General features: G+C 43.9%; 1 protein-coding gene across 1 annotated transcript in view; it reads left to right on the top strand.

The window, feature by feature from the left end:
• The window catches only part of cdh23 (cadherin-related 23), a 710459-nt gene that overhangs the window by 234093 nt on the left and 451661 nt on the right, over window positions 1–24705 (top strand). Inside the window, 1 exon segment of the mRNA XM_052041602.1 lies at window positions 8571–8683. Within this exon segment, the coding sequence (XP_051897562.1) occupies window positions 8571–8683 (113 nt within the window).

The raw sequence follows: 24705 nt of genomic DNA on the forward strand, positions 1-24705 counted from the left end.
CAGCCTCATCTCAGGTGGCTGGAAGTTCCTTGGTGTTATTTACAGGAAGTAGGAAATGTGGGGTGAATAAAACGGGATTAGTGTAAATGGGTTGTTGATGGTCAGCCATGGTCTCAGTGGGCTCAATGGCCTTTATCCATGTTGTGTGACTCTATGACATTGTAGAACCTGAGCAAAGCTTGCACTTCAGCTGAAGAATTCCTCTCTGTTAATTGTAGAAGTTGGGAACCTGTTAAATGCCCTTTTGATATTACTCATTAACCGTTTGTAACAACCCCGCTCCTGTCAAATGAGAGCTTGTGGATCTTTCCACACCCACCTGAGAGAGCCGATGGGGCATCAGTTTAATGTCTCTTCTGAAGAAGACACCTCTGGCAGTGTAGTGCTGCATCAGCCCAGGCTGTGTGCTCAAGTCCCTAAAGTGGTGTAAAGATAAAGCAGAGGCAATGATGCAGAAAGCTCATTTCTCTGCTGCTTACTAGCCCACTGATCCTTTGCCCTTTTTGATTTTAATCACAAACAGTAATGGTGGCAAGACTTAAAAAACCTACAGGGACTTGGTATTATCGAACTGCTGTAAAATGCATTTGGGGACCCCTTTGATGTCTGAGTGGAGTGTCTCAGCTTCCTCTCTCAGTAAGAATGAAATTACGAGCACTGGCTGCTTTGAAAAACAGAAAGCTTGCTGAAAAATTGCTTGATGTACCTTTTGAAGCCTTACATCTGGAAACTTTACAATGCAATATTATTTTATAAATGCTCAATCCGTTCCTTCAACATTTCTTTCTGCTGTTTTAATGAAGTCATTAAACTGGATTAATACTGTTGAAATACTGGAGGAGCAGCTAGCGTGAATGTTCTTAAGCATCCATGTGATGGTATTAGTGCCTGCAATTTCCAGCCATTCGAGTCTCGTGCCTTGGAGCATCAGTGATTGACATCAGTCTGACATTCTGAATATAAGTGGCTCCCTTTTGTGGTAAAAATATGCTTTATTAAAAGAAGAAGGGGTTGAATGTAGAATAGAGCTTTCAAGTGGAGTAACAAGCAGCGAGTTCCTTCAGTGCTTCCCTCCTTTCCTCTTGCATTCGCAAATAGGCAAGGAGAGCTGGATTGTTCTGGTAATGTATAGTCAGGGTTTAAAGGAGCTCAGTTTAAGCTCTCTGTTGGGATTTGAGTGCGGTGTCAGCTAGGAGATATGGGGTTGCTGGGAGCTCTTGCATTGTTGGGGATTTTGCCCTACGAGTCCGTAGGTTTTGATACTTCAGTCGATAAAATCTGGAAGCAAAATCCATCCGCCCACTGTGTGGACTTGCAGATGCTGCAGTCTCTCTGCACTCTCGATACTCCAGTCCCTTTCCTTCTCCTCTCCCATCCCCTCACCATCCCTCTCTCATCTCTCCCCATCCCCTCTTCCTCCCCAACCCCCACTCTCGTCCCCCCCCACTCTCGTTCTCCCCCCCCACTCGTCTTTCCCGTCATTCACTTGGACGTACGTAGTTTTTATTTGAAGCAATAAGAAAGTGCTTTTGCTTAATTAAATTAATTGGTCCCTTGTCCCTTATCACTTTTTAGTGGTAGTGGTTTCAAGAGAAGGAACGATGGCCAAAAATACTCATGTAATTTTCCTTGAATGGTTCGATGGGATCTGCCATAAGCATCAGGACTGTTTTAACAACCTTGCTTAATAGCATCCTAGCTGGGGTCTTGAACAACAGATTCAGCATTTGGAGACTTTTCACCATGTCAAAGGCACTACGGAAGTGCTAGCTATGGCTGAACCAAGATAATTAGTTGTTTGATATGCTGTCCAGAATAATATCTATGAGGTACTTGTGTTGATAGTGTGTGATGCTGGCTGTAATTCACATGCAACTTTCTAATTTGTCAGGTCAGCCCAATTGCTTGATGTAAATTGTATTTGGCAAGTGATAACTCTATATCCTTGCAGAGAATTGCTGTAGGCATGCAGTTGGATCAAAAAAAAACAGTTTGAGGTTTTGCATTTCAATTCGCCCAGTAATCTGCCCAAATCCCCTCACACACTGGGACCTGCACCCAGCTTGTCCTGCCCCGACTGCTCCCCGCTGGCTAACGTTCCTCCAAGACATTCAGGTTGAAATGACCCACCGCCCTTAATGACTTCACTTGCCAATCCCTTAGGGTTGCCTCAGAGTCACTTGGAATTTAAGATCTAGTTCCCTGAACTTCTGCTGCAAGCTGTAGCATAAGGAAGAATCATTGGAGATTTTTCAATTTTCAAAAATAAAATTCTTTGGAAGTTTTTGTTATTACAATGTCAAGCATGTTGGAGGAAAAAAAAACCTGATTGACATTCAAAAATCATCCAATTAAAAAAAGGAAAACCTGTTCACTTGCGATTTAGTGGTTGGTGGTTGTGGACATGTTGGTTGATCAATGGAAGGGGTGTGGGGTAGGATAATTGATCAAGTGATGATACCTTCAAGAATATGTTCAACCTTATTTACCCAACCTTGCGACGTTCTTTAGATCTGTTTCTCTCACCAAGGCCTTGAAGAAAAGAATGGCTGATTCTGTGTTATCTTGGGCAAGACATAATTTCCTTCTAATTCATTCACTGCATATTGGTGTCGTGGCAAAACTAGTATTTTTACCCATCATATATCACGAGTTCTGTTTTATGCTGTTGACATGCTGGTCCATCTTTTGCTGTATATTAAAACATTGATTCTGCAATGATAGCTCCAATTTTCATTGATACTACCTTTCAATTTTGGGTCGAGCTGTAAACCAGTAATTTGTCGATGTTTGTCATGGTCCATGGGAAGATGTGCTTTTGGTAGTGCTGATATTTTTAACAGTATTCTTTGGAAGTATTTTAACCATTTATTGGTAATCCATTCACAGGCACATTTAAAAATTCACGAATTGATTTATTTTTTGTTTTTCTTGAACTATTATCGACCTTGGTTACATTCTGGGCTATTTGATGGCTTAAGTTTCTTGCATTAAAACTTTTTTTTTAATTCCTCTAGTTGAAGTTACTGAATTACTAAAATGCGCCATTGTAAGCAACAACAATTTGCATTTGTATGGAACCTCTGATGAATTAAAATGAATTTGAAGTACTTCGTAGCATTAACAAACAAAAATTGAGACTGTGTTACGTAGGTCTTGCAACTACTGTCAGCAAAAATACAACTTCCATTTACTGGGCACCATTAAGCATTCCAAGGTACTTAAAGGAGAGCATGCTAGTGTCTAGTACCAAATGGTACATATTAAAGCATATGGCCAGCAGCTTCATCCTAGAGTCTTGTTAAGAATCATGTTTAAGGCAGGAGAGAGAGAAACGTCAGGAAATGAATATTAAATTTCATGGCCTAGGCAGCTGAAGGCATGTCTGCCATTGGTGAAGTGATGAACACCACGGCTGTTGACTTCTCACTGGGTGTTTGAGAGCTCTTTGTATGTATCTTGCTGGTTTGATAATACAAGCATCCAGTGCCCAAACTGTTGGAAATGTATAGGGGGCACCACAAATCAGATCATACACTTAAATATGGATTTGGGCTCCCACGTAATTGCATAGTTGAGTGACATCTGTGGACTACAACCCCAATATTGATACCTGAAGTTGTGTTGCTGGTGCCCTCCAGCAAAGAGAATCTTGGAGTTTGTAGGGTTGGTGGGAGTACTGTATGCCTACGTCACTGAGGATATCTTTGGCTCTTGCCTGGGCCACACAACCATATTATTTCCACCATACCTAGTATGTCTCATTGCTCCCCCTTAGACCCCTCCCTCTCCTGCCTCGAACTGCATTTTCCTCTTGGAATTGTTGCATCGATAACGCTCTGAGTTCAGTCAATCGAATGCTGACAAATTATACTGAAAGGGATGCCCCTTCTTATCAGAACCGTTATTGTTTGCTGCTGTGGTTTGGATGGTGGGCTTGTCACTCTTGCTAGTTTGCAACATCTGGCAGTTTAAAAGTTTACTGCACGGCCACAGGAAGAACTGTCGCTGTTCCGAGGTTGCCTGCATGTCGGTTCCTCAAATTATAACTTAACTATTTGACGGCCCTTTGTGAACTCAAGGTTAAAGACTATTTCTACCTGATATACCTGACAAAGACTGGGTCAGGAAGGCCAGGCCTTGGGGAAATAGCACAGAGGAGGTGCCGACACCGTCTGCCCTCCCTCTCAGCTTACAGCTGCTGCATCTCCTCCTGTCAAAATTGCAAAGGAGCTTCCATCCAGCCCACGTGTTGCAGTATGCTCAACCACAGGTGGAAGCAAGAGGTTCTGATATGCATTAGAACATAACAACATCAGAAAAAAGGAGCAGGCTCTTCAATATGATTGTGGTTGATCTTCCCCAGACTTTCTCTCTTCTGTGCCATTTCCCCAAAGCCCTCTACTCAATCTTTCATAAATTTATGTTCTTCCTCTTTAAGTACCCCCAACCTTCCACAACCTTCAGGGCAGAGAATTCCAAGATTTACCATCCGCTTCAAAAAGAAGTTCGTATGCACCTCTGTTTTGAATGACTGCCCCCTAATCTTGTAATTTAGTGGGAATAAGAGTGAGCCCTAGAAAGTCAAATCAAAATTAAGCCTGAACAAATAATGCACACACTTAAAAAGTTTAAGTAAATCAGGTAAAGTTTAGGGAAAAAACCTTTCCAACATCTTGAAATAATATAGCGCCTTTCATGTAGTAAATAAATTAGGCATCAAATTAGACCTGAGATATTAGAATTGATTTCCAGAAACGTGGTATGGAGTGTTGTAAAGAAAGGGGAAAGGTTCAGACACAAAGGTTTAGGGAAGGAATTCCTGTGGTTCAGGATCTCAGCAGCTGAAGGCATGGTGACCAATGGTTGAGTGATTAAAATCGGCATGTGAAAGAGATTGGCTTTGGAAGAGTACAGAGAGCTTGGAGGTTACAGTGATAGGGAGGGTGGGGAGGGGTGAGTGTGACCTAGTTGGGAGAATGCTAGTCAGAAGGCTGTGGGTTCAAGCCCTACTCGAGAGACTTGAATGCCAAGCTCCAGGCTGACTACCCTCTGTGCTGTCCCGAGAGAGTGCTGCACTGCCAGAGGTGCCATCCTTCGGAAGAGGTTTTTTTGTTAACAAAGGCTCAACTGGCCTCTGGTGGGTGACATGGCAATACCATAAAGGAGTAGTGTTTCCCCTGCTGCTAATACTTGTCCTTCAACCAATGATGTAAAAGCAGGTTATTTAGTTCAAGGGAATTTACTGTGCACAAGTTATGTTTCTCATGTCAGAGTGGTGACTAGGATGTACAAGGCACTATGAAAATGCAAGCCTTTCTGTTAAAGTTTCTACATGAATGCAAATCATTGTTGCCTTAAGAGGGCTTAGAAATCAAAGGTCTCCAGTGATGTTGGATATTTGTGTGAAAATTGCTGCTTCATGACAGCATAATGTTTTTTTTTCCCCAATTCATTGAATTGACAGCACTGAATGAGGCCATTTGGCCCATTGTGTCCATGCCTGTTGAAAACGAGCAAGGCAGATCTAGGCTCTGACTCCTGGAGTTTGCTGCTCTTCAGAAACCCGTCGTAAACATACAGCAGACTTCTGCCTCCTGAGATAGTGAGTTCCTGACCCTCAGTTCCTCTCTAAGCTTCAACCAGTTACCTTAAATCTATGACCCAGTATTATTATTCATGTGGCTTATTGGGTATTGAGTCTCCTGGTGCACTGGCTTGCTCAGAGGAGTTGCACTTGGGGCTAATTTCAGTGGATAATGGGTTTCTATGAGGACTTGCACCCGTACTGCTGTGCGTGTTTCAAAGTGATATAGTGACAGCGATCGGGGTTCGATTCCCGTTGCTGTCTGTAAGGAGTTTGTACGTTCTCCCGTATCTGCGTGGGTTTCCTCCAGGTCCTCCGGTTTCTTCCCACATTGCAAAGACGTACGGGTAGGTTAATTTGGGTTTAAAATGGGCAGCACGGACTTGTTGGGCTGGAAGGGCCTGTTACCATGCTGTAAATAAAATTCTTTTAAAAAATTTTTTAAAATCTCTGCTACTTTTGCTGCCAGCTAGTGACCAGTTTGCTTAGTTTCTCATGTTGTTAGCAAGAGACTTATCAATTGACTAGAACTCATTCTTACTTGTGAATAGTCAGAGCAATCAAATCTTCCTCTGCTTGCTCTTATCATTTCTGAAGTCACTGTATCTCCTTTCTCTGCACTTGTAGCTGCTACCAAAGGAAATAATGATTACAAACAAAGAATTTTAAAACTTTCTAAACAGTACAATGACAATGGAGTGGTTGGGAAGGGCACTTTATTAATTGTAACCCTTTGCATGACCTTAGTCATTAAAAACATTGTATTTGGAGAGCATCTTCCTCGGTTTCAAGATGTCCCAACGTGTTTTACAGCAAATGAAGTATTATGAAGGTGGAAACAAAGCAGTTGATTTGGGCAGCACTGTCGGGCAGGCAGTAGAGCCACTCCAGCAACCCGGGTTCAATCCTGACCTCCGGTGCTGTCTGTGTGGAGTTTGCATGTTCTCCCTGAGACCACATGGGTTTCCTCCAGGTACGTTGGATTCCTCCCACGTGCCAGCAATATAAGGGCTGGTTAGTTAAGTAGCCACTGTAAATGTCCCCTGGTGTAAAGGCAACTGTCAGAATATGGGGGATGTTGATGGGAAAATGGGGATAATAAAATGCGTTAGGGTAGGATTAATGTTTCAATGGGTGCCAGGTGATTAGTGTGGGCAATGGGCCATAGGGGGCCTGTTTTTATGCTGCATCTCAGTGACTGGAATTTGTGCACAGCAAGATCCCACAGACAGTACTGGGATGACGGCCCACTAATCTGTTTCCGTGGTGTTGATTAAGGGGTAAGTATGCTGTCCAAAGCCCTGCTCATTTTTTTTTACCTTTTGCTGGGAGACCTGACCTGTTTAATTGGGGAGGAGGCACGTTTGACAGGGCAGCTCTGTGTCCCCTGAGACTACATGAAAGTGTTGGTTAAGACTTTTTTTTTGTGGTCAGATCTCTGCTGTGGGATATCAACATAGAAACACTCAACAGGTAAGGGAGTGACTGTCAACAAAGGAACAGAGGTAATGGCTTGAAACATGTTTTTGCTGGTAGCTCAGAAGGGGTTTTCTCCTTTATCCATTATTTTAATTGATATTAATATTTTAATTTGCATCAGATAAATATTTTAATTCAACGTCATTTTAGCAGTTAGATATTTCAACCATCATTCATTACCTCTGATCATAAACATTTTATAAGTAAGTGAAAAGGTGTGAGCTGTCAGAGGACCATCAGAGTGATTGGTGGGAGTGGTCTCAGGATCTCTGAGGGCGAGTCATCGCTCTTGTGTTGCTCCACCTTCCAGGGTCGCCATGGCAGTGAGGACATGCCCGCTGAAGGTGAGTGCCAACAGGATGGGTTTGGGGTGAAATATTCCAGGCATTGGCTGATCGAGCACAGTCCAGCCTTGGTTTCATATTGAAGGCCCTGCATCAAACTTTGAAGAAGTTAGAGATAACAGTAAGTATGGGGCCAGGGGCGAGAGAAAGGGACAAATAAGAGAAGTGTGCTTGGATGGAGGATTGAAGTGATAGCTGCCAGCAGGGATCGTGGAAAAGATTTCCAGTATATTACTTTTGTTATCATCTTCATTGTTAAACTGGACTGTGTGATAAATTAATGTGACTGAGCTTCAGGGAATTGGGAGCCACAGGTTTGATCTCTTTGCTGACTTCCACTATAATGTATGAATTGACGGACGAGAGGCTACAGAATGAAAGGAAATCAGGAAGAGTTAATTGAATTAATATTGCAGGAAGGTATTGGAAGTAGCAAACGATGTGACTGAGGATAACTGAGCACAGAACAACTCGGAGAGGATTAATAAAGAAATGGGAGAGAAGAAATGCTGAATCTTTCAAAGTCCGGGGGCTAGTACAATGTTGGCTGTTCAATGACTCAACATTGAAGTTATGCCACTGGAGAAGTCCATTCAGCCCATCGTGACATGATTGGCTCTCTGGCCCCTGTTTTGCATGTGGTGAGCTGACTTTCATCTGGTGGAAACCGTGCTCTTAAACTGACCTTGAGCAGAAGTTTCAAACTGTCATTTTGCTTTCTCTGTGATCAGCGCATGGTTTCATGGTTTCAAGTCAGTATCATGAATAGAATTGATGCTGTCATTAAATAAGGTGAAGTTATTTTAACATGGTCAGACCAATGTTATTACACCTAGATGATGTCTCCCATCGGACAACAAATGGTGGTGAAGAAATGGATAGATCTATGTGTTTAAAAGAAATTGTTAGCTTATTTTAATTTTTGATGTTCATTTCTTTTAAGTTAACCAAAGCCCAAATCCATTGTATTATACATTTAAGCTGACTTTATTCCTTGATTAGGTGAACACATTGCTTAACTAGATGCAAGTTAACAACTGTTGCTATAGTAGCCACAGTGTGTCTGAAAGAAGAGTGGTAGATAATGGAAACATGTTGAATGTATTTTGCTTGTCCATCTGTTCTGAGTAAATAACAGACTGGGATGTTTATTTTCACAGGTAATACCAACAGCATCTTTGCCTTGGATTACATCAGTGGAGCTTTAACTCTCAATGGCCCTCTGGATCGAGAAAATCCCCTCTATAGCTCGGGGTTTACGTTGACTGTGAGGGTGAGTGACTCCAGTTCAGTTTTCCATTAACAAAAGTGAACGAGATTAGATGCTAGAGAATCTTGCAGAACACCCATCTCACAATGTCTGCTGTATTAGGTGGGAAACAAAATGAACACATGATATTTCACCAAGATGGAGATGCAAGAGGCTGCAGATGCTGGAATCTGGAGCAACAAACAAGGTGTTGGAGGAACTCAGCTGGTCAGGCAGCATCTGTGGAGGAAAATGGACGTTTGACGTTTCGGGTTGAGAACCTTCATCTGACTGAAAGATAGAGGGCAGATGGCCAGCATAAAAAGGTGAAGGGAAGGGGTGGAGCAAGAGCTAGCAAGTGATAGGTGGATCCAGGTGAGGAGGAGTGACAGGCAGATGGAGGAAGTGAGAGTGGAAATAGTGACTGAAGCTGGGAGGTTTTTATACCGGCTCTCTCTTCTCTTTCAGTCCACATGAAGGGTCTCAACCTGAAATGTCGACTGTCCATTTCCCTCCACAGATGCTGCCTGACCCGCTGAGTTCCTCCGGCATCTTGTTTGTTGCTCCAGGTTTCAGCCAGGTCTTCCTGTGGTTTCTGAAGTGAACCCAAAGCGATTGTCTTTCATACAGTGGGGTAAACATACAAATATCTGAATTAGGAGCACGAGTAGACCACTCGGCCCATTAAGCCTGTTCCATCATTCAAGAAGATCCTGGCTGATCTGATTGTAAACACCTTCTCAAATTCTTGGGGTAGCCTTTCACCCTCTTGTTTATCAAGCATCTATCTACCTCTGTCTTAAAATATTCAAAGGCTGCTTCCACCACCCTTTGTGGAAGAGGGTTCCAAAGACTCATGACCCTCTGATAAAAACAAATGTGCCTTATCACCATCTTAAGTGGGTAAGCCTTGCCTTTAAACAGTGACCCTGATTCAAGCTTTCCCCACAAAAGGAAACAACCTTTCATATCTCCCCGGTCAACCTATCGCAACCTTGTACGTTTCAATCAAGTTGCCTTTCACTCTTCCAAACTTCGTTGGATGTAAACCCAGCACGTCTGATTTTCCTCACCACTTGCCCATTCCAGTTATTAGTCCAATAATCCTCCTCTGAATGGCTTCTAAAGCATTTACGTCTCTCTTTAAGGAGACCAGTACTGTACCCAGTGCTCCACGTGTTGTCTCACCAGTGGTCCATGTAAGTGAAACATAGCCTCTCCACTTTCGCATTAAATCCTCTCACAATAAGTGATAACTTTTTGTTCACTTTCCTAATTACTTGCTGTACCTGCACACTAGCCCTTTGTGGATCATGCATTAGGGAGTTCACGTTAAGTTGCCTGGGTTAAATGCGTTGTATGGTATCAGCCACACTACTCAGTTTCTGCAGCCCGGTTCTGTTAGTTTCAATAGAGCTGAACTTTGGAAGAGTATCACAATGCATATCATGATCACATTGCATAATTGACTAACTTCTGTCCTGATTAGTACTTTGCAACATTTCAATGTACTTCGCTGTGTGTCTACAGTTTAATACATTTAAAACTAGGTGCTCCAAACATACTACAAAAGCTTGATGTATTAGTTGTGAAATAAGATTTTGCACAATTTTAACAAATAAATTGATCCGTTTAGTTAGCATTTCAATAATATTGTTTGACAATTACATGCCACATTGCAATCATTTGCTTATATTTCAAGAGCCTTAATTAATTTGGATCTGTTCTAAAACTTGAGCAAGTTAAGGAAAGAATGGTGCCTGCTAATTTGCCATGATTTGGAATTGTGATGCTTTCAAATGAGAGCCCCATGAAACATTGCCAGTTGGAAATACTTTCACTCTTAGTTGCCAAGATCAGTGTGTATTGGTGATCTGATTTCTTTGCAAAGCTGGATTTATCCCATCGGACTTGAAAGGGTTCCAGTGCAACTCTGGAGTTGGATTATGGTGTGAGACTTCGGGAAGCCTCGTCCTTCTTTGGCCTCACACAGACAGGACGTGTGACTTGAGCATAACATCAGGACTAGTTGAAAATGGTATTCTAAGGCTTGTCCCTCTGTTCACCTTAAATGTATATTTTAAATTGGATACAGAGTCCTGATGAAGCGTCAATCAACCGAGCCGTTTTATCTCTATATATGTTGTCGGAACTGCCGAGTAGTGTCAGCATTCTCTGTTTTATTTTCGATTCCCAGCATTTACAATATTTGGCTTGTGTTAACTTGCTGGATTTTCAGTTGCTAACCTGTTACTTTGTCAATGCAATACTTTGGACCAGCTCAGTTTGCGGTAGGTGGGAATCATTTGCTCAGGAGCCAGTGCAATGAGGCCTCTAGCCAGAGCTGTGGAGAACTCTGAATCCTGTGAAGCCTTTACTCTCTTTTATGAAAACAATGATGTCAAAACCTTGCTATAATACAGCATTAGGGCAGGCACGGTAGTGTAGCGGTTAGCATAACGCTATTACAGTGCCAGAGACCCGGGTTCAATTCCGGCCACTGTCTGTAAGGAGTTTGTACGTTCTCCCCGTGTCTGCGTGGGTTTCCTCCGGGTGCTCCGGTTTCTTCCCACATTCCAAAGACGTACGGGTTAGGAAGTTGTGGGCATGCGATGCTGGCGCCGGAAGCGTGGCGACACTTGCGGGCTGCCCCCAGAACACACTACGCAAAAGAAGTATTTCACTGTGTGTTTTGATGTACTTGTGACTGATAAAGATATCGTATCTTAAATATATGGAAGCAGGTGCTTCATATATATTCAAAATATACTGACCAGGGGCACAACTCTGCACATAATACTAAAGTGAAAGAACAAAATGCTGGAGGAACACAGTGGGTCAGGCAGCATCTGTTCATGGAAATGGATAGTCGATGTTTCAGGTGGACTGATGGAGGGGAGTTGACTTCATCTTGACTGAAAGAGGGGAGTTGGCCAGTATAAAGAAATGAGGGGGAGGGGTGGGGCAAGAGCTGGCAAGTGATAGGTGGATCCAGGTGAGGACGGGTTGATTGGCAGGTGGAGGCAGGTGGGAGAGGGAAGAGTTGGGATAGTGACAGAGGCTGGGAGGTGAGAGGAGGAGGCAACAAAGGGCTGCAGATGGTGGAATCTGATAGGAAAGCAGGGTGGAGCATGGAACCAAAATAAGAGAGGTGGGGACGGGATCCAGGAACCCACCAGTATCAAAGTGTTGACGCAAGAGGCTGCAGATGCTGGAATCTGGAGCAACAAACAATCTGCTGGAGGAACTCAGCTGGTCGAGCAGCATTTATGGGAGGAAAAGAATTGTCGAACCTTCGGGGCGAATTCCTGTATCAGGAAAGTCCTGATGCAGAATTTTGACCTTAAATGTGAAAAATTCCTCTCTTTCACAGATGCTGCTCGACCCACTGAGTTCTTCCAGCAGACTGTAGCACCAATGTGCTTATTCCACAGAGTGAAGCCCTGGAGCCCGTTATTCTCATAGCAAGTCTCTAAGAGAGCTATTGCTTTACTCCTATTCCCATGTTTTACCATGTTATCTTTAAAGGTTTATTTCAAGTATATATTTAACCTGTTGCCTTCTGATTCTGCTTCCATCATTTTTCTGATGAGGCATTCTGTACACCCTGCATAGGATGGCATAGTGGCACAGCAGATAATGCACAGCTCCAGTGACCTGGGTTCGATCCTGACTTCAAGTGCTGGCTGTGTGGACTTTGCACGTTCTTCCTAAGGCTGCCTGGGTTTCTTTTGGGTGCTCTGTTTTCCCCCAACATCCCAAAGATGGGTTGGTTGGCTCTCTAACATTACCCCTCATGTAGGTGGGTGGCAGGAGAAGCGAGGGGCAATTTATAGGCATGTGAGAAAGAATAGGTTGCAGGGAAACATGAGGGGATGGGAATGGGATGGATGGGAATGCTCTGAGTGCCAGCAGAGACATGATGGTCTGCATCCTATGTCATGCATTTTCCCTTCATCTCACGATATAGGACATAGAAGCCCCTTCAATCGATGTGGTCCCATGCACTTGCACTACCATTCACTATCATGGCTTATCTGACCTTTGGCTCAAGTTCCATGCCTATTCTCCATAACCCTTAAGAGACCACAAATCTTGGCTTTAAATAAGCTTAATGACTGGACATCCACAGTTCCCGAGGGTAAAGAATTCCAAAGATTCACAGCATCCCAAGAGAAGAAATTTATCTTCATTCTGATATTCTCTCTCCAAGTTCTAGACTGTCTGACTACTACCACAACCACCCCAACCCCAGAGGAATCATCCTCACAGTTTTTGCCCCGCAAGAGACCTCAAAATCTTCTGCATTTCGCTGGGATCACTTGAACAATGAGAGAAGGCCCTCGCTTAACCTTCCCTGCTACCCAATCTTCCGCTGTTTTCCATTCGTAGACTCACGGGGCAACCCATTCATCCTCCTAGAATCCAGCCCAGACACTGAGCTGGAAATCAGGCAAGCAATGTAAATGGGGACAAACCCAGTAACAGCTACTTAATGAAGAGTTTCAGTACTCCTCAGATCTCCACATGCAGATGCAAGCAGCCAGCACAGTTCACTTTAGGTGCTGGAAACAGATGCCTCAGAAGTTCTCACCCCTTGTGCTTTGTTGTTCATATTTAACTGCATTATTTCTGTAATCCCCACAAGTCTCATCGGCGATTTTATTGACCTTTCCATCGAGACGGAGAACATGAGCATCTGTACCTAAAGTTATTAAAATCTGATAGCAGGGCCCAGGAGTACACAGGTAGATGTGTTGCTATGGTTTCACTCCACACCATCTGTTGGAAATTGTGAAAAACAAAAATAAGGAAAATACTTCCAGCCTCTACTCTTGTCTCTGTAAGAAACTGATGGGCTGAATGTCCTCCTCCTATGCTGGAAATATCTCGGACTGAATCTTATCATGCCAACTCCATGAGGTTCCAATTGGACTTTATATTTTTGTACAATGGGTCCCTATTTAACTACAGTTGGGAAATGTACTAAAACTCCTAGAGTAAGTGCCCTCAGATTAGTTGCCCTACCCCTATGCACTGCACTCTATTCCCTTACCCCTTTTGGGTGAGTGCTTCATCTCTTACTTGAAGTCAACTCAATGTGGGAGATGGAATCTTCCTGGTGCATCAGCTAGAACCAAATGGAACCAATCTTCATTTCAGTGGTTAAAAACACAAAACGTGCCTGCCTTAGTAACAGGGAACTTGCTGTCCAGCGACAGGGGCAACACCGATATTTTTAGTGTATTTGGCCTCCCAGCAGGCATCTGATAAGGTGAAGTTACTAAGCAGAATTAGAAAACGTGGGATGGCTGGTGATACATTGGTGTGTATTGGAGACAGGTTAATGGACAGAAAGCTGAACAGGAATAAATGGGTCATGTTTGGGTTGGGTTTCTGTCGCTGCTGGGGTGCTGCAGGGCCAGTCGTGGAGCTCCAGCAGTCCATAATGTATATCAGGAATTTGGATGAGGGGACTAAATGTAATATATCCAAGATGACAGGAAAATGAGTTGTTCTGCACCTGAACTAGCAACATTGGTGAAGTTTAGTGGGTACACGAGTGCAAAATGTATGTGAGATTGTTGGCCGCAGGTTGTGATTATATCCCAGTGTTTGGTTCCGATGCAGTAAATGCTTTGGTGGTAAATACAATGTTTGGCCAGAACTCTCATCCAGGGTTAGGGCTCGTGACTGAAGGTGAATTTCTCCCTCTTTTAAGGTAAGATTTCTTTATTATCACATGGAAACACACAGTGAAATGCATCTTTTGCGTAGAGTGTTCTGGGGGCAGCCTGCAAGTGTTGCCATGCTTCCGGTGCCAACGTAGCATGCCCACAACTTCCTAACCCCTACGTCTTTGGAATGTGGGAGGAAACCAGAGCACCCGGAGGAAACCCACGCAGACATGGGGGAAACATACAAACTCCTTACAGACAGCAGCCGGAATTGAACCCGGGTTGTTGGTGCTGTAATAGCGTTTAGCTAATCGTTACATTACCGTGCCTGCCATGTTTATCATTTTGCCTTCAGTTCAGTCATCTCTTCCCTCTTGCTGAGGAATTTCCAGTGTCTATATATAATCGGTTTATTATTAGCACATGTACCGAGGTACAGTGAAAAAATTTCTTTTGCCTGCCATCCATACAGATCATTTCACAACGCAAGTACCTCAAAATAATACAAGGGAAAAGCAATAACAGGATGCAGAATATAGTGTTACAGTTATAGAGAAAGTGCAGTGCAGGCAGACAATAAGGTGCAAGGCCATAACAAGGTAGATTGTGAGTTCAAGAGTCATCTTGTTGTATAAGAGGGCTGTTTAAGAGTCTTATAACAGTGCTATAGAAGCTGTCCTGGAGCCTGGTGGTGCATGTTTTCAGGCTTTTATATCTTCTGCTCGATGGAAGAGGGGAGAAGAGGGAATGTCTGGAGTGGGGTGGGGGGGGGGGTGGGGGCCTTGGATTATGTTGGCTGCTTTTCCAAAGCAGCAAGAAGTGTAGACAGAGTCCATGAAAGGGAGGCTGGTTTTCGTCATGTGCTGAGCTGTGTCCACAACTCTCTGCCATCTCCTGTGGTCTAGAGTCATACAGCACGGAAACAGGCCCTTTGGCCCAACAGGTCCATGCTGACCAAGACATCTAAACTAGTCCTATTTGGCCCATATCCCTCTGAACCTTTCCTATCCACATTCCTGTCCAAGTACCTTTCAAATGTCGTTAATGTACCTGCTTCAACCACTTCCTCTGGCAGTTCATTCCATACCTCTGTGTGAAAAAAATTTGCCCCTTAGCCTCCTTTTAAATCTCTCCCCTCTCACTCTAAACCTATGCCCTCTAGTTCTTGATTCCCCAATCCTGGGAAAAAGACTGTGGGCAATCACCCTATCTATGCCCCTCATGATTTTTTGCACCTTTTGTAAGATCACCCCTCATTCTCCTATGCTCCAATGAATAAAGTCCTAGCCTGCTCAACCTTTCTCCATAACTGAGCCCCTCGAGTCCCGGCAACATCCTTGTCAATCTCTGCGCTCTTTCAAGCTTAATGGCATCTTTCCTATAGCAGGGTGAACAAAACTGAACACAATATTCCAAATGCAGCCTCACCAATGTCTTATACAAGGGAAAAAAAAGTTGTATGGGAGAAGGTTCATTTGGTGCTGCTAATTTTTCAAAGAGTTGTTGAATAATATGTGAATAAGTAAATAGTCAAGGCACATTACATTGATACCTGAGCTATCCTGATCAGAGCTCTCCGTATCTCCATTACAACGTGATGGTGGATATTAACATTCAGTCAACCCATGAACTCTTGATGTGGCTCCTGGGCAGCTTTTCAAGGCTGGGATTTGAGCAAAGCATTTCTCTCTCATTAGACTGTTCTTTCCTGGCATTAAGTACTTTGTTCGAAATTGATGGAAACGTTTAATGTGCTGCTTTGGGATGCACAAATCTATAAACAGTTTATTGGGAGCTGTAATTACTGAAGTCCGTGAGCTGATGTATGCAAATCTTTAGCTGTAAAACACACTTGGACCACATACAGTCCATGTGGAAACTGTGATACATCTCTTTAAAATAAAGAGCAATTCAGGGAATTCAATAAAACGCCAACACTTCAGGAAGGAAAAGAATGGATATGTTATCAATGGCTGCAAACATCTGATTTTTATTCTGAGCCCTCTATCCAAGAAATCATAATTAAAGCTGCCAGCACATTAATGTGGCAAAAACATTAAGCTTTTAATACCTGACCATAATAGTTCTTTAATCCAGCATTAACTTTAAAAAGGATTTTGTACACATTTACATTTTGGAGTAAAGTAGGATAATTTAAACAGGGACAACATTTATCTACTCTCTGTTTATCTGCTATGTTTATTTCTGTGAAGTCATACCTCCTTTTCTTCTAGTTTATATGTATCTGTTGGTGTTTCTATCTTTGTGTGGCCTCCTATCTGTTCCTCCTGAGGGCCATCCTGAGTAAAAATGACATTCAGGGTCCACATTGTTCCACCAGCCACAGTAAATTCTGCCTCCTTAAAAACATGCCATCTGATCAGAGAGGCCTTGGCACCTGATTTCCAAGACCTAGTTGTGTCTCTTAATCCTCGTGCACTTGATGGCAGGACACCTCTCAGATACATGGCCCAGGGATTCCTTAGCAAACTAGGATCTACAACATGACTTGTCCGTGCCCAGTTTGGTCATAGCAATGCAATTCTTCACAGGTTGGTGTTCATTCTAAGTAGTAAGGCAGTGGTAAAATCTGACTGTAAAGAATAAACACTTTCAGCCAGTTGCGAGAAATGTAATCATTCTTAAAATACTGATGCCAACACCCTGATGGGGTGACCCAGGTTACAAATTTGATGCCCTATTAGTTATTAGGTATTCTTGGGTGACTCACATCTGCTGGATGGTCTAGATCCTCATCAACTCTGTGTACAGATGTGGAGTGATCTCAGTTTCTGTATCAACATCCAGCTAAGTTGTGAGCTACAGTAAAACTCTAAGCTGGCACTTTTAGGACTTTGGTGCTTGATTATTAGATATTGCTTCTTGTAATGCACTCTTAATTCACTTTTGTTAAAGATGTTACAAAGTACTATAATAAATTTTCCACTGAACCTGGTTAGTTTAAAGGGAGTGCTGGAAACCAGGCCCTGCTGTGTTTAAAGGGAGCATGAGAAATGTAACTCTGGAGAGTTCAAAAAGACCACAGGATACAGGGCCTGGTGTGTTTAAAGGGAACTTGGGAAACCGAATTCAGTTGGGATTTCTGAACAATGGGATGGTGGATTATCGGAGTTTTACTGTATCTGGGTATCTGTCTAGAACTACTTGTGTTTTTATGTCCCCAGCAGTCTGTATCTTTAACTATCAGTGTGCATATTTTCTATTTGTTTTCATCCATTTGACTATTCTTTTCCATCAATGCATTCAGCTGAATCTGTGCATTGCTGTGTGGTTTGTGAGCCATTTGTCCAAGTCAATCCATTTATCCAAGTTTCTGTGTTTTATGTGTGCAATAATTTTACATCTTTGATGTACACACTTTAAGGACGGATCATCAGAAGGTAGTGAGGGAGAAATTGATTGGCTTCAGTTTTCCAGGAAGGGCCTTGCCTTTCACAGTCTTGTGTCATCCAAAGCACTTTGCAACCAATGAAATATAGAACCATAGAACAGTACAGCACTATACAGGCCCTTCGGCCCACAATGTTGTGCCGACCTTTAAACCTCACCTAAGACTACCTAATGCCTTCATCCCACATATCCCCCATGTTAAATTCCTCCATATGCTTATCTAACAATTTCTTGAATTTGACCAACATACCTGCCTCCACCACTGCCCCAGGCAGCGCATTCTGTGCACCGACCACTTCCTGGGTAAAAAAAATACTCCCTCTGATATCTCCCTTGAACTTCCCACCCATTACTTTAAAGCCATGCCCTCTCGTATTGAGCATTGGTGCCCTGGAAAAGAGGCACTGGCTGTCTATCCATTCCTCTTAATATTTTGTACACCTCTATCATGTCTCCCCTCATCCTCCTCCTCTCCAAAGAGTAAAGCCCTAGCTCCCTAAGGTGTATATATATCTGAGTATATACACCTGATGTAATGCAACCACGGCTGACAAATTTTACACAGCAAGCTCCCGGAAACAACAGTCTGATTAGTTCCATTTGGTGCTGTTAATTGAGGAGGAAATGTTAGCCAGGACACTGAGGGGAACTCCCTTATTGAGATTTGATAAAGTGCAATGGGATCTCTTATGCCCAATTAATAGGGCCTTGGGTCAATATTTCATCCAAGAGGCAGTGCCTGTGTTGGTGCAGCACTTCCTCAGTACACTGGTGGAATTTCAGCCTGGAATATTGCATTTAATTCCACACACCGGAACTAGAACGCACAACCCTTCCGGCTTTCAGACATAACAGATAGTCAGCTGTACTTGCTGATGTTAGGGTGACAGTGGGAGATTCCCCTAGGGAACTTGCCCCAAAGTATCTCCGGCTGCCTGCAAGAGCTGCTACATCAGACCAATTAAACACAGTAAGTGCACACGAGCAATTAATGGCAATTTTGCAGTCCTTGCGAAAGGCCTGAGGATGCAGATTCAAACTCAGTGGAACTCCTGTTGTGCCTATTCAGCACTTGACCAATTGGCCGTAGTTTGGATTGTTCCCTGAAGGGCCCTGAAACTCTCGTAAACCACAACGTATCACTTCATTCCTGTAGGAGTGAGATTCAGAAGTTGCTTGGTTTCTGGCTGTTTCCAGAACTAGGAGGGCCTGACCCAGTGCAGGCAACAGAACTGACAATCAAAGCGAAGTGCACTTGGTGGTTGAATCTGCAGGGTCTCTCAGTGTCTGCTGAAATATTTTTGTCCCAATTCAAAGCAGTAGTGAAGCCTATATGTTGTGACTGAGGTGTTCAGAAGTGTCTCCTTAATATGGCACAGAGTGACAGGAGATGGGCATATTGCTGTCCCTTGCTCTTGTTGGGTTCTTACCCTCTAGCGGCATGCATTTGGGACTCTTTTTCTTAGGCAGTCCCTTGAGGATGACTTTCCTTCACTCCGGTTCCAAGGCCACTGAAGCACCCTGTACAGGATCCACAGATTTTGCCTCAGGTGTGTGGGTGTGGGAGGTGATGCACTCCTTCCCCACTCCCCCGTTCTGTCTCACCAAACTCGAGCTTGGTTCTAGATGCCGTCTCAGAATCTCCTCCTCTGCTTTGAGTGGCCGTGGGTCAGGGATTCTGGTGTGAGGATGTTAGACTTCTCCAGGGAGGTTTTGAGAAACTTCTTGAATTGTTTCCTCTGGGCTCCTGACAACCTCTTGCCACAATGGGTCTTGGAGTAGATTCGAGAGTCTGATGTTGGCCACGTGAACAGTGTGGCCTGTCCTGGGAGCCCATTGAATGAAAACAGAGCCTCGACGCTGGGAATGTCAGCTCAGGAGAGAACGCCGATGTTGTGCGTGAATCCTGCCAGTAAGTTATTTGAAAGGTTTTACAGAGGCAACATTGGTGACACCTGCCCAGGTGTGGGTGGTCCACACTTTCAAAGGGCCACTGTTGTCTGGTAGGAAATAAGCTTGTGCTGAGTTTGCGGTCTTGATCTTTTGTCTTTGCACATTGATGCAGTCTGCTATCCTGAGATGTGGGAGGGGTCCACATTTTCCAAACAAAGAAAATTCACATACTTGACCCATATTGAACATGCTGGCATTTGGACAAAAACACGATGATGCTGGAGGAACTCAGCAGGCCAGGCAGCATCCGTGGAGAAAAGCAGGCGGTCAACATTTTGGGTCAGAATCCTTTTCCCATCAATCCTGAAGAAGTGTTCTAACCCGAAACATTGACTACCTACTTTTCTCCACGGATGCTGCCTGGCCTGCTGAGTTCCTCCAGCATCATCGTGTTTTTCATCTGGATTCCAGCATCTACGGTCCTTTGTTTCTCTGGCATTCAGGCAGTTGAGAACTCACCAACTTTTTAAAAGCCATGATGTGTGAGTGTGTAAACACAAGTGTGTGTGTCTGCATGTCAGGGTGCTCAATCTTCAGACTATGGCAGGCATGGTTCCATATCAGACTGCAGGCTTCAGGTAGTCTGGGCCTGAGACCAGATTAGAAGTCGCTTGGGTACCTTCAAGTGGCCAATTCATTGAGTAGTGCAACACAGAAGGAGGCCCTTTGGCTCGAGTCGTTCATGCTGACCAGGGCGTCTATCTACCCTCATCCCATTTTCCTCTATTCTTTTCCTATCCGTGTTTCTGTCCAAATGCTTTTTAATTGCTGGGATTGTACCTGCCACAACCACCTCTGGAAACTTGTTCCATATATCTGCCACCCTCTGTGTGGGAAAAGCTTTCCTCTCAAATTTGCTTTAAATATTTCCCCTCTCACCTTAAACCTATGTCCTCTGGTTTTAGTCTCCCCTACCTTTTGAGGGGGGGAGGGAAGAACTGTAACTATCTACCCTATTTAGAATAAGGCTAAAGGTTTTCATGATAAGGAAGGGTACTGGAGAAGGGAAGAAGGAAGAGGCCAAGTGGTAAGGTACGAGAGAGGATGGGGGGGGGGGGAGAGTGGGCAGAAGGAGAGGCAGTTCGGGGATGGGGATGATCAGGAGTGAGAGGTGTCAAAGGGAAGGTGGGTGCAGAGGTGGGCAAGGGCATTTCTATCCGGTACTGAAGGCTAAAGGTCAGCACCATCGATGTAGAAGTCATTCTGTTCAAACTAAATTTTGGTTGTTAGATTTTTAATATAGACGGAGCTTCAGTTCCCAATTAATTGTTGCAGGAAAAAATGTTTATTTTGGGGCTGGTGAATCTGATCCATTGATAGTAACACCAGTAGAGGCTGGATTGAAAATTCAACATGTTCTCTCATTTGTACTTAAGGGTCTTAGAAATATTGTTCACTTGTGCTTACATGGTAAGCAACCACATTTGTATGGACAGGAATAGTCTGAATTTCGCAATAAATCCATGTGAGTAAAGAGCTGAAGTTTTCAAAATGTATTGAGATATTTCTCTTTTCCCCTCTTTCTTTTGCCCTCTGCAATATCTTACAAGCCCTCTTGTTCTCGCGCTACTTGCTATGTTTTGTTTTTTTTTAACTTAGTCTGCACTGCACAAACTCTTCTGTAATTAAAATGAATCTTTCATAAGGTGGGCTGGTGGATCAGATTTGCTGGTTCTGATTTGATTCCAGCAGCAGTTAGCACATTGGTAGCAGGAAACTTGTGCTATCAGGCACACTGTCACCTGTGGTGCACCCCTTGCATCTGATGGGCATTCATACAGTAAATAAGTATCATTGGCATGGGAGGCCAACCTGTCGGGTGTTCATGTTCATAAATGCTGTGAGCAACATTTCTCGTATAGACTTGGTGTCTGAACGGTACTGGTTAGTTCCATCTGAAGCCATCACTCCTTGGCTGGCTTATTCAGTCATGTTGGCTGCTGCCTTACAGGAGAATCATTTAGTTGTAATAAGTAATTACATATTAACCAGTAATGTTGAAGCTTAATTTGGAGCCTTTTGAGTTGCCTGGACAGATGCAGCTCCAGCAACATTCAGGGAGCTCAGTACCAAGGGTGCTGCCTAACAGCTCCAGAGACCCTGGTTCAATCCTGACCTCTGGTGCTGTCTATGTAGTGTGTGCACGTTCTCCCTGTGACCATGTGGGTTCCCCCGGTGATCCACTTTCTTCCCACATCCCACAGATGTGCTGATTGGTAGGTTAATTGGCCACTGTAAATTGCTGACAGTGTGGGTGGGTTGCCGGAGATTTGTTGAAAAGGAGGTGGCGGGGTGGGACGGAAAGCACAGGATTAGTGGAGATGGGTGTTTGATGGCTGGTGCGAATGCAGTGGGTTGAAAGGCCTGTTTCACGGTAGTGTAGCAGTTAGTGTAACGCTATTACAGCGCCAGCGACCTGGGTTGAATTCCGGCCGCTGTCTGTGAGGAGTTTGTACATTCTCCCCGTGTCTGCGTGGGTTTCCTCCGGGTGCTCCGGTTTCATCCCACATTCCAAAGACGTACGGGTTAGGAAGTTTTGGGCATGCTACATTGGCGCCGGAAGCGTGGCAACACCTGCGGGCTGCCCCCAGAACACTATGCGAAAGATACATTTCACTGTTTGTTTCGATGTACGTGTGACTAATAAAGATCTATCTTATCTTCTGTGGTCTGTGACTCTGACCATCCAGGATAGAGCAAACCTTCTTCACTGCTGACCGATCCACCACCCTGAACACTCTCTGCCTCCACCACAGCTGCACTCTGGCCGCAGTATACACCATCTATAAAATTGCTTTCCTAGGCTGCAGCACCTCCTAAACCCATCACCTCCACCACCAAGAAGCACAAGGGCAGCAGGTACAGGGGAGCACCACCATCTGCAGGTTCCCCACCAAATCACACACCATCCCAATCTGGGAATACATTTCTATTCCTTCATCACTGCTGGGTCCAAATCCTCTCCAGGAACACTGGGAACTAGATTCACCAGAAGACTGCAGCATTTCAACAAGGCAGCTCAGCACTATCTTCTCCAGACCCATGAGTAATAAATGTTGGCATGCCAGTTACCCTCACATCCCATAAATAAATGAAGAGTCCTGATACATTTAACACCTGCCCCCTTTCATTAACATGTTCCATTCAATACACCCTATGAAGTTAAAGCAGTCGCCTTTCCTTTGCAAAAAGCTCTGTGGTTCTGTGTATGGAATCTGCAGCACATAATCCACTGGGATAGTGTTCCCACATTTATTCATTCAGAACATCCACTGTAATGACAGGTGTAAAAAAAAATTAAAGCACCATCCCATTTATAACTTGAATGAATTGCATCCAATTCCGAATAAATGTGACAACTGTTTCACGATACAGAGCAGGGAGCAATTTGTTCCAGCAAATATGGGGAGTTGGCATGTTCTGCCTGTGATCACTTGGGTTTCCTCTCATGTCCTGAAGAGGTTTGGGCTGGTAGGTTAATTGGCTCCAGTAAGTTGTCCCCAATGTGTAGGTGAGTGGTGGAATCCAAAGGGGAGAGTGGGAATTGATGGCAATGTAGGGATAATAAAATGGGCTGAAGGGCCTGTTTCTGGGCTGTATTACTCTATGACTCTATGACAGCTCTCGTATTGTCAGGATTGAGCAAGTACTGATAACTTATAATAGTGCTTGACTGTTCCTCAAAAAATTCTCTGCTGTTTTGCAGCCTTGGGTGGAATTAACGATATAAATAGAATGTGAAGAACTACTTATCAGTAAAAAAAACAAATGCCAATTAAAGCATCACTGAAGGATGAGCAGTCAACGATTCTGGTCAGACCACATGATAAGAGGAACACCACATATGAATAACACAGAGCAAATATCCTGACAAAACCGAGGTCAAACGTCAGCACCTTGTGTTCCCTGAAATGTAATTACTCCACCACCTCTGAGCTCTGGGATTTTCTCCTTACATCTTTGTGCCACAGATTCCTTTAATACATGCATTAAAGCCTGCCTCCTCACCAGGCTTTCGATTGTCCTTCTGTGAGTCAGTACCCACCTTTGCTTGATAATGTTCCCCTGAAGCCTTTTGCTGTATTAAAGATGCAATATAAGCTCTGTGGTAAAATATTGTGATGTTTCAAGCATCCAAAATATTGACATATTATTCCCCAAGTGGAGAAAGACTTCCACTTGCATTGCACACTGCTGAGACGCTTTACTGAATTTTGAACTGTGACGTACTTCCAAGACCTGTAACTGTTATTCCCCCAAAATTTCCTCCTTAAATTTATGTCTAATCGAGTTGTGAAAGTATTGTACAAGATGTTGGTGAGGACGCACCTGGAATACTGTCTAGTTTTGGTTATCCCGTCATAGGAAAGATGTCATTATGCTGAGAAGAATGCAAGAAGACTTAGGAGAATGTTGCTGGGACTCGAGGGCCTGAGTTATAGGGAGAGATTGGGCAGGCTAGGACTTTATTTATTGGAGTGCAGGAGACATGAGGGGTGATCTCAGAGGTGTATAAAATCATAGAGGGTGAATGCACACAATCTTTTTCCTAGGGAAAGTGAATCAAAAACTAGAGGGCAAAGGTTTAAGGTGAGAGGTGAAAGGGACCTGAGGGGCAATTTCTTCACCCAGAGGGTGGTGCGTATATGAAATGAGCTGTCAGAGGAAGTGGCTGAGGCAGGTACAATAACATTTAAAAGTAGGGAAACAAAGGACTGCAGGTGCTAGAATCTAGATGGAAAAAACAACAAGATGCTAGAGGAACTCAGCAGGCCAGGCAGCATCTGTGGAGAAAAGCAGGCGGTCAACGTTTTGAGTTAGGACCCTTCTTCAAGACTGAAGATAGGAAAAGGGGAAGCCAAATATATGGGAGGGGGAAAGCAGAGCAGTGATAGGTGGACAAAAGAGGGGAGGTGGGGTGGGCACAGGGTGGTGATAGGTAGATGTAGGTAAGAGATAGTGATAGGCAGGTTGGAGGGAGGAGGGGAGAGCAGATCCATCGGG

This window comes from Pristis pectinata, chromosome 30 (genome assembly GCF_009764475.1).
Source record: "Pristis pectinata isolate sPriPec2 chromosome 30, sPriPec2.1.pri, whole genome shotgun sequence".
Taxonomy (NCBI): Eukaryota; Metazoa; Chordata; class Chondrichthyes; order Rhinopristiformes; family Pristidae; genus Pristis; species Pristis pectinata.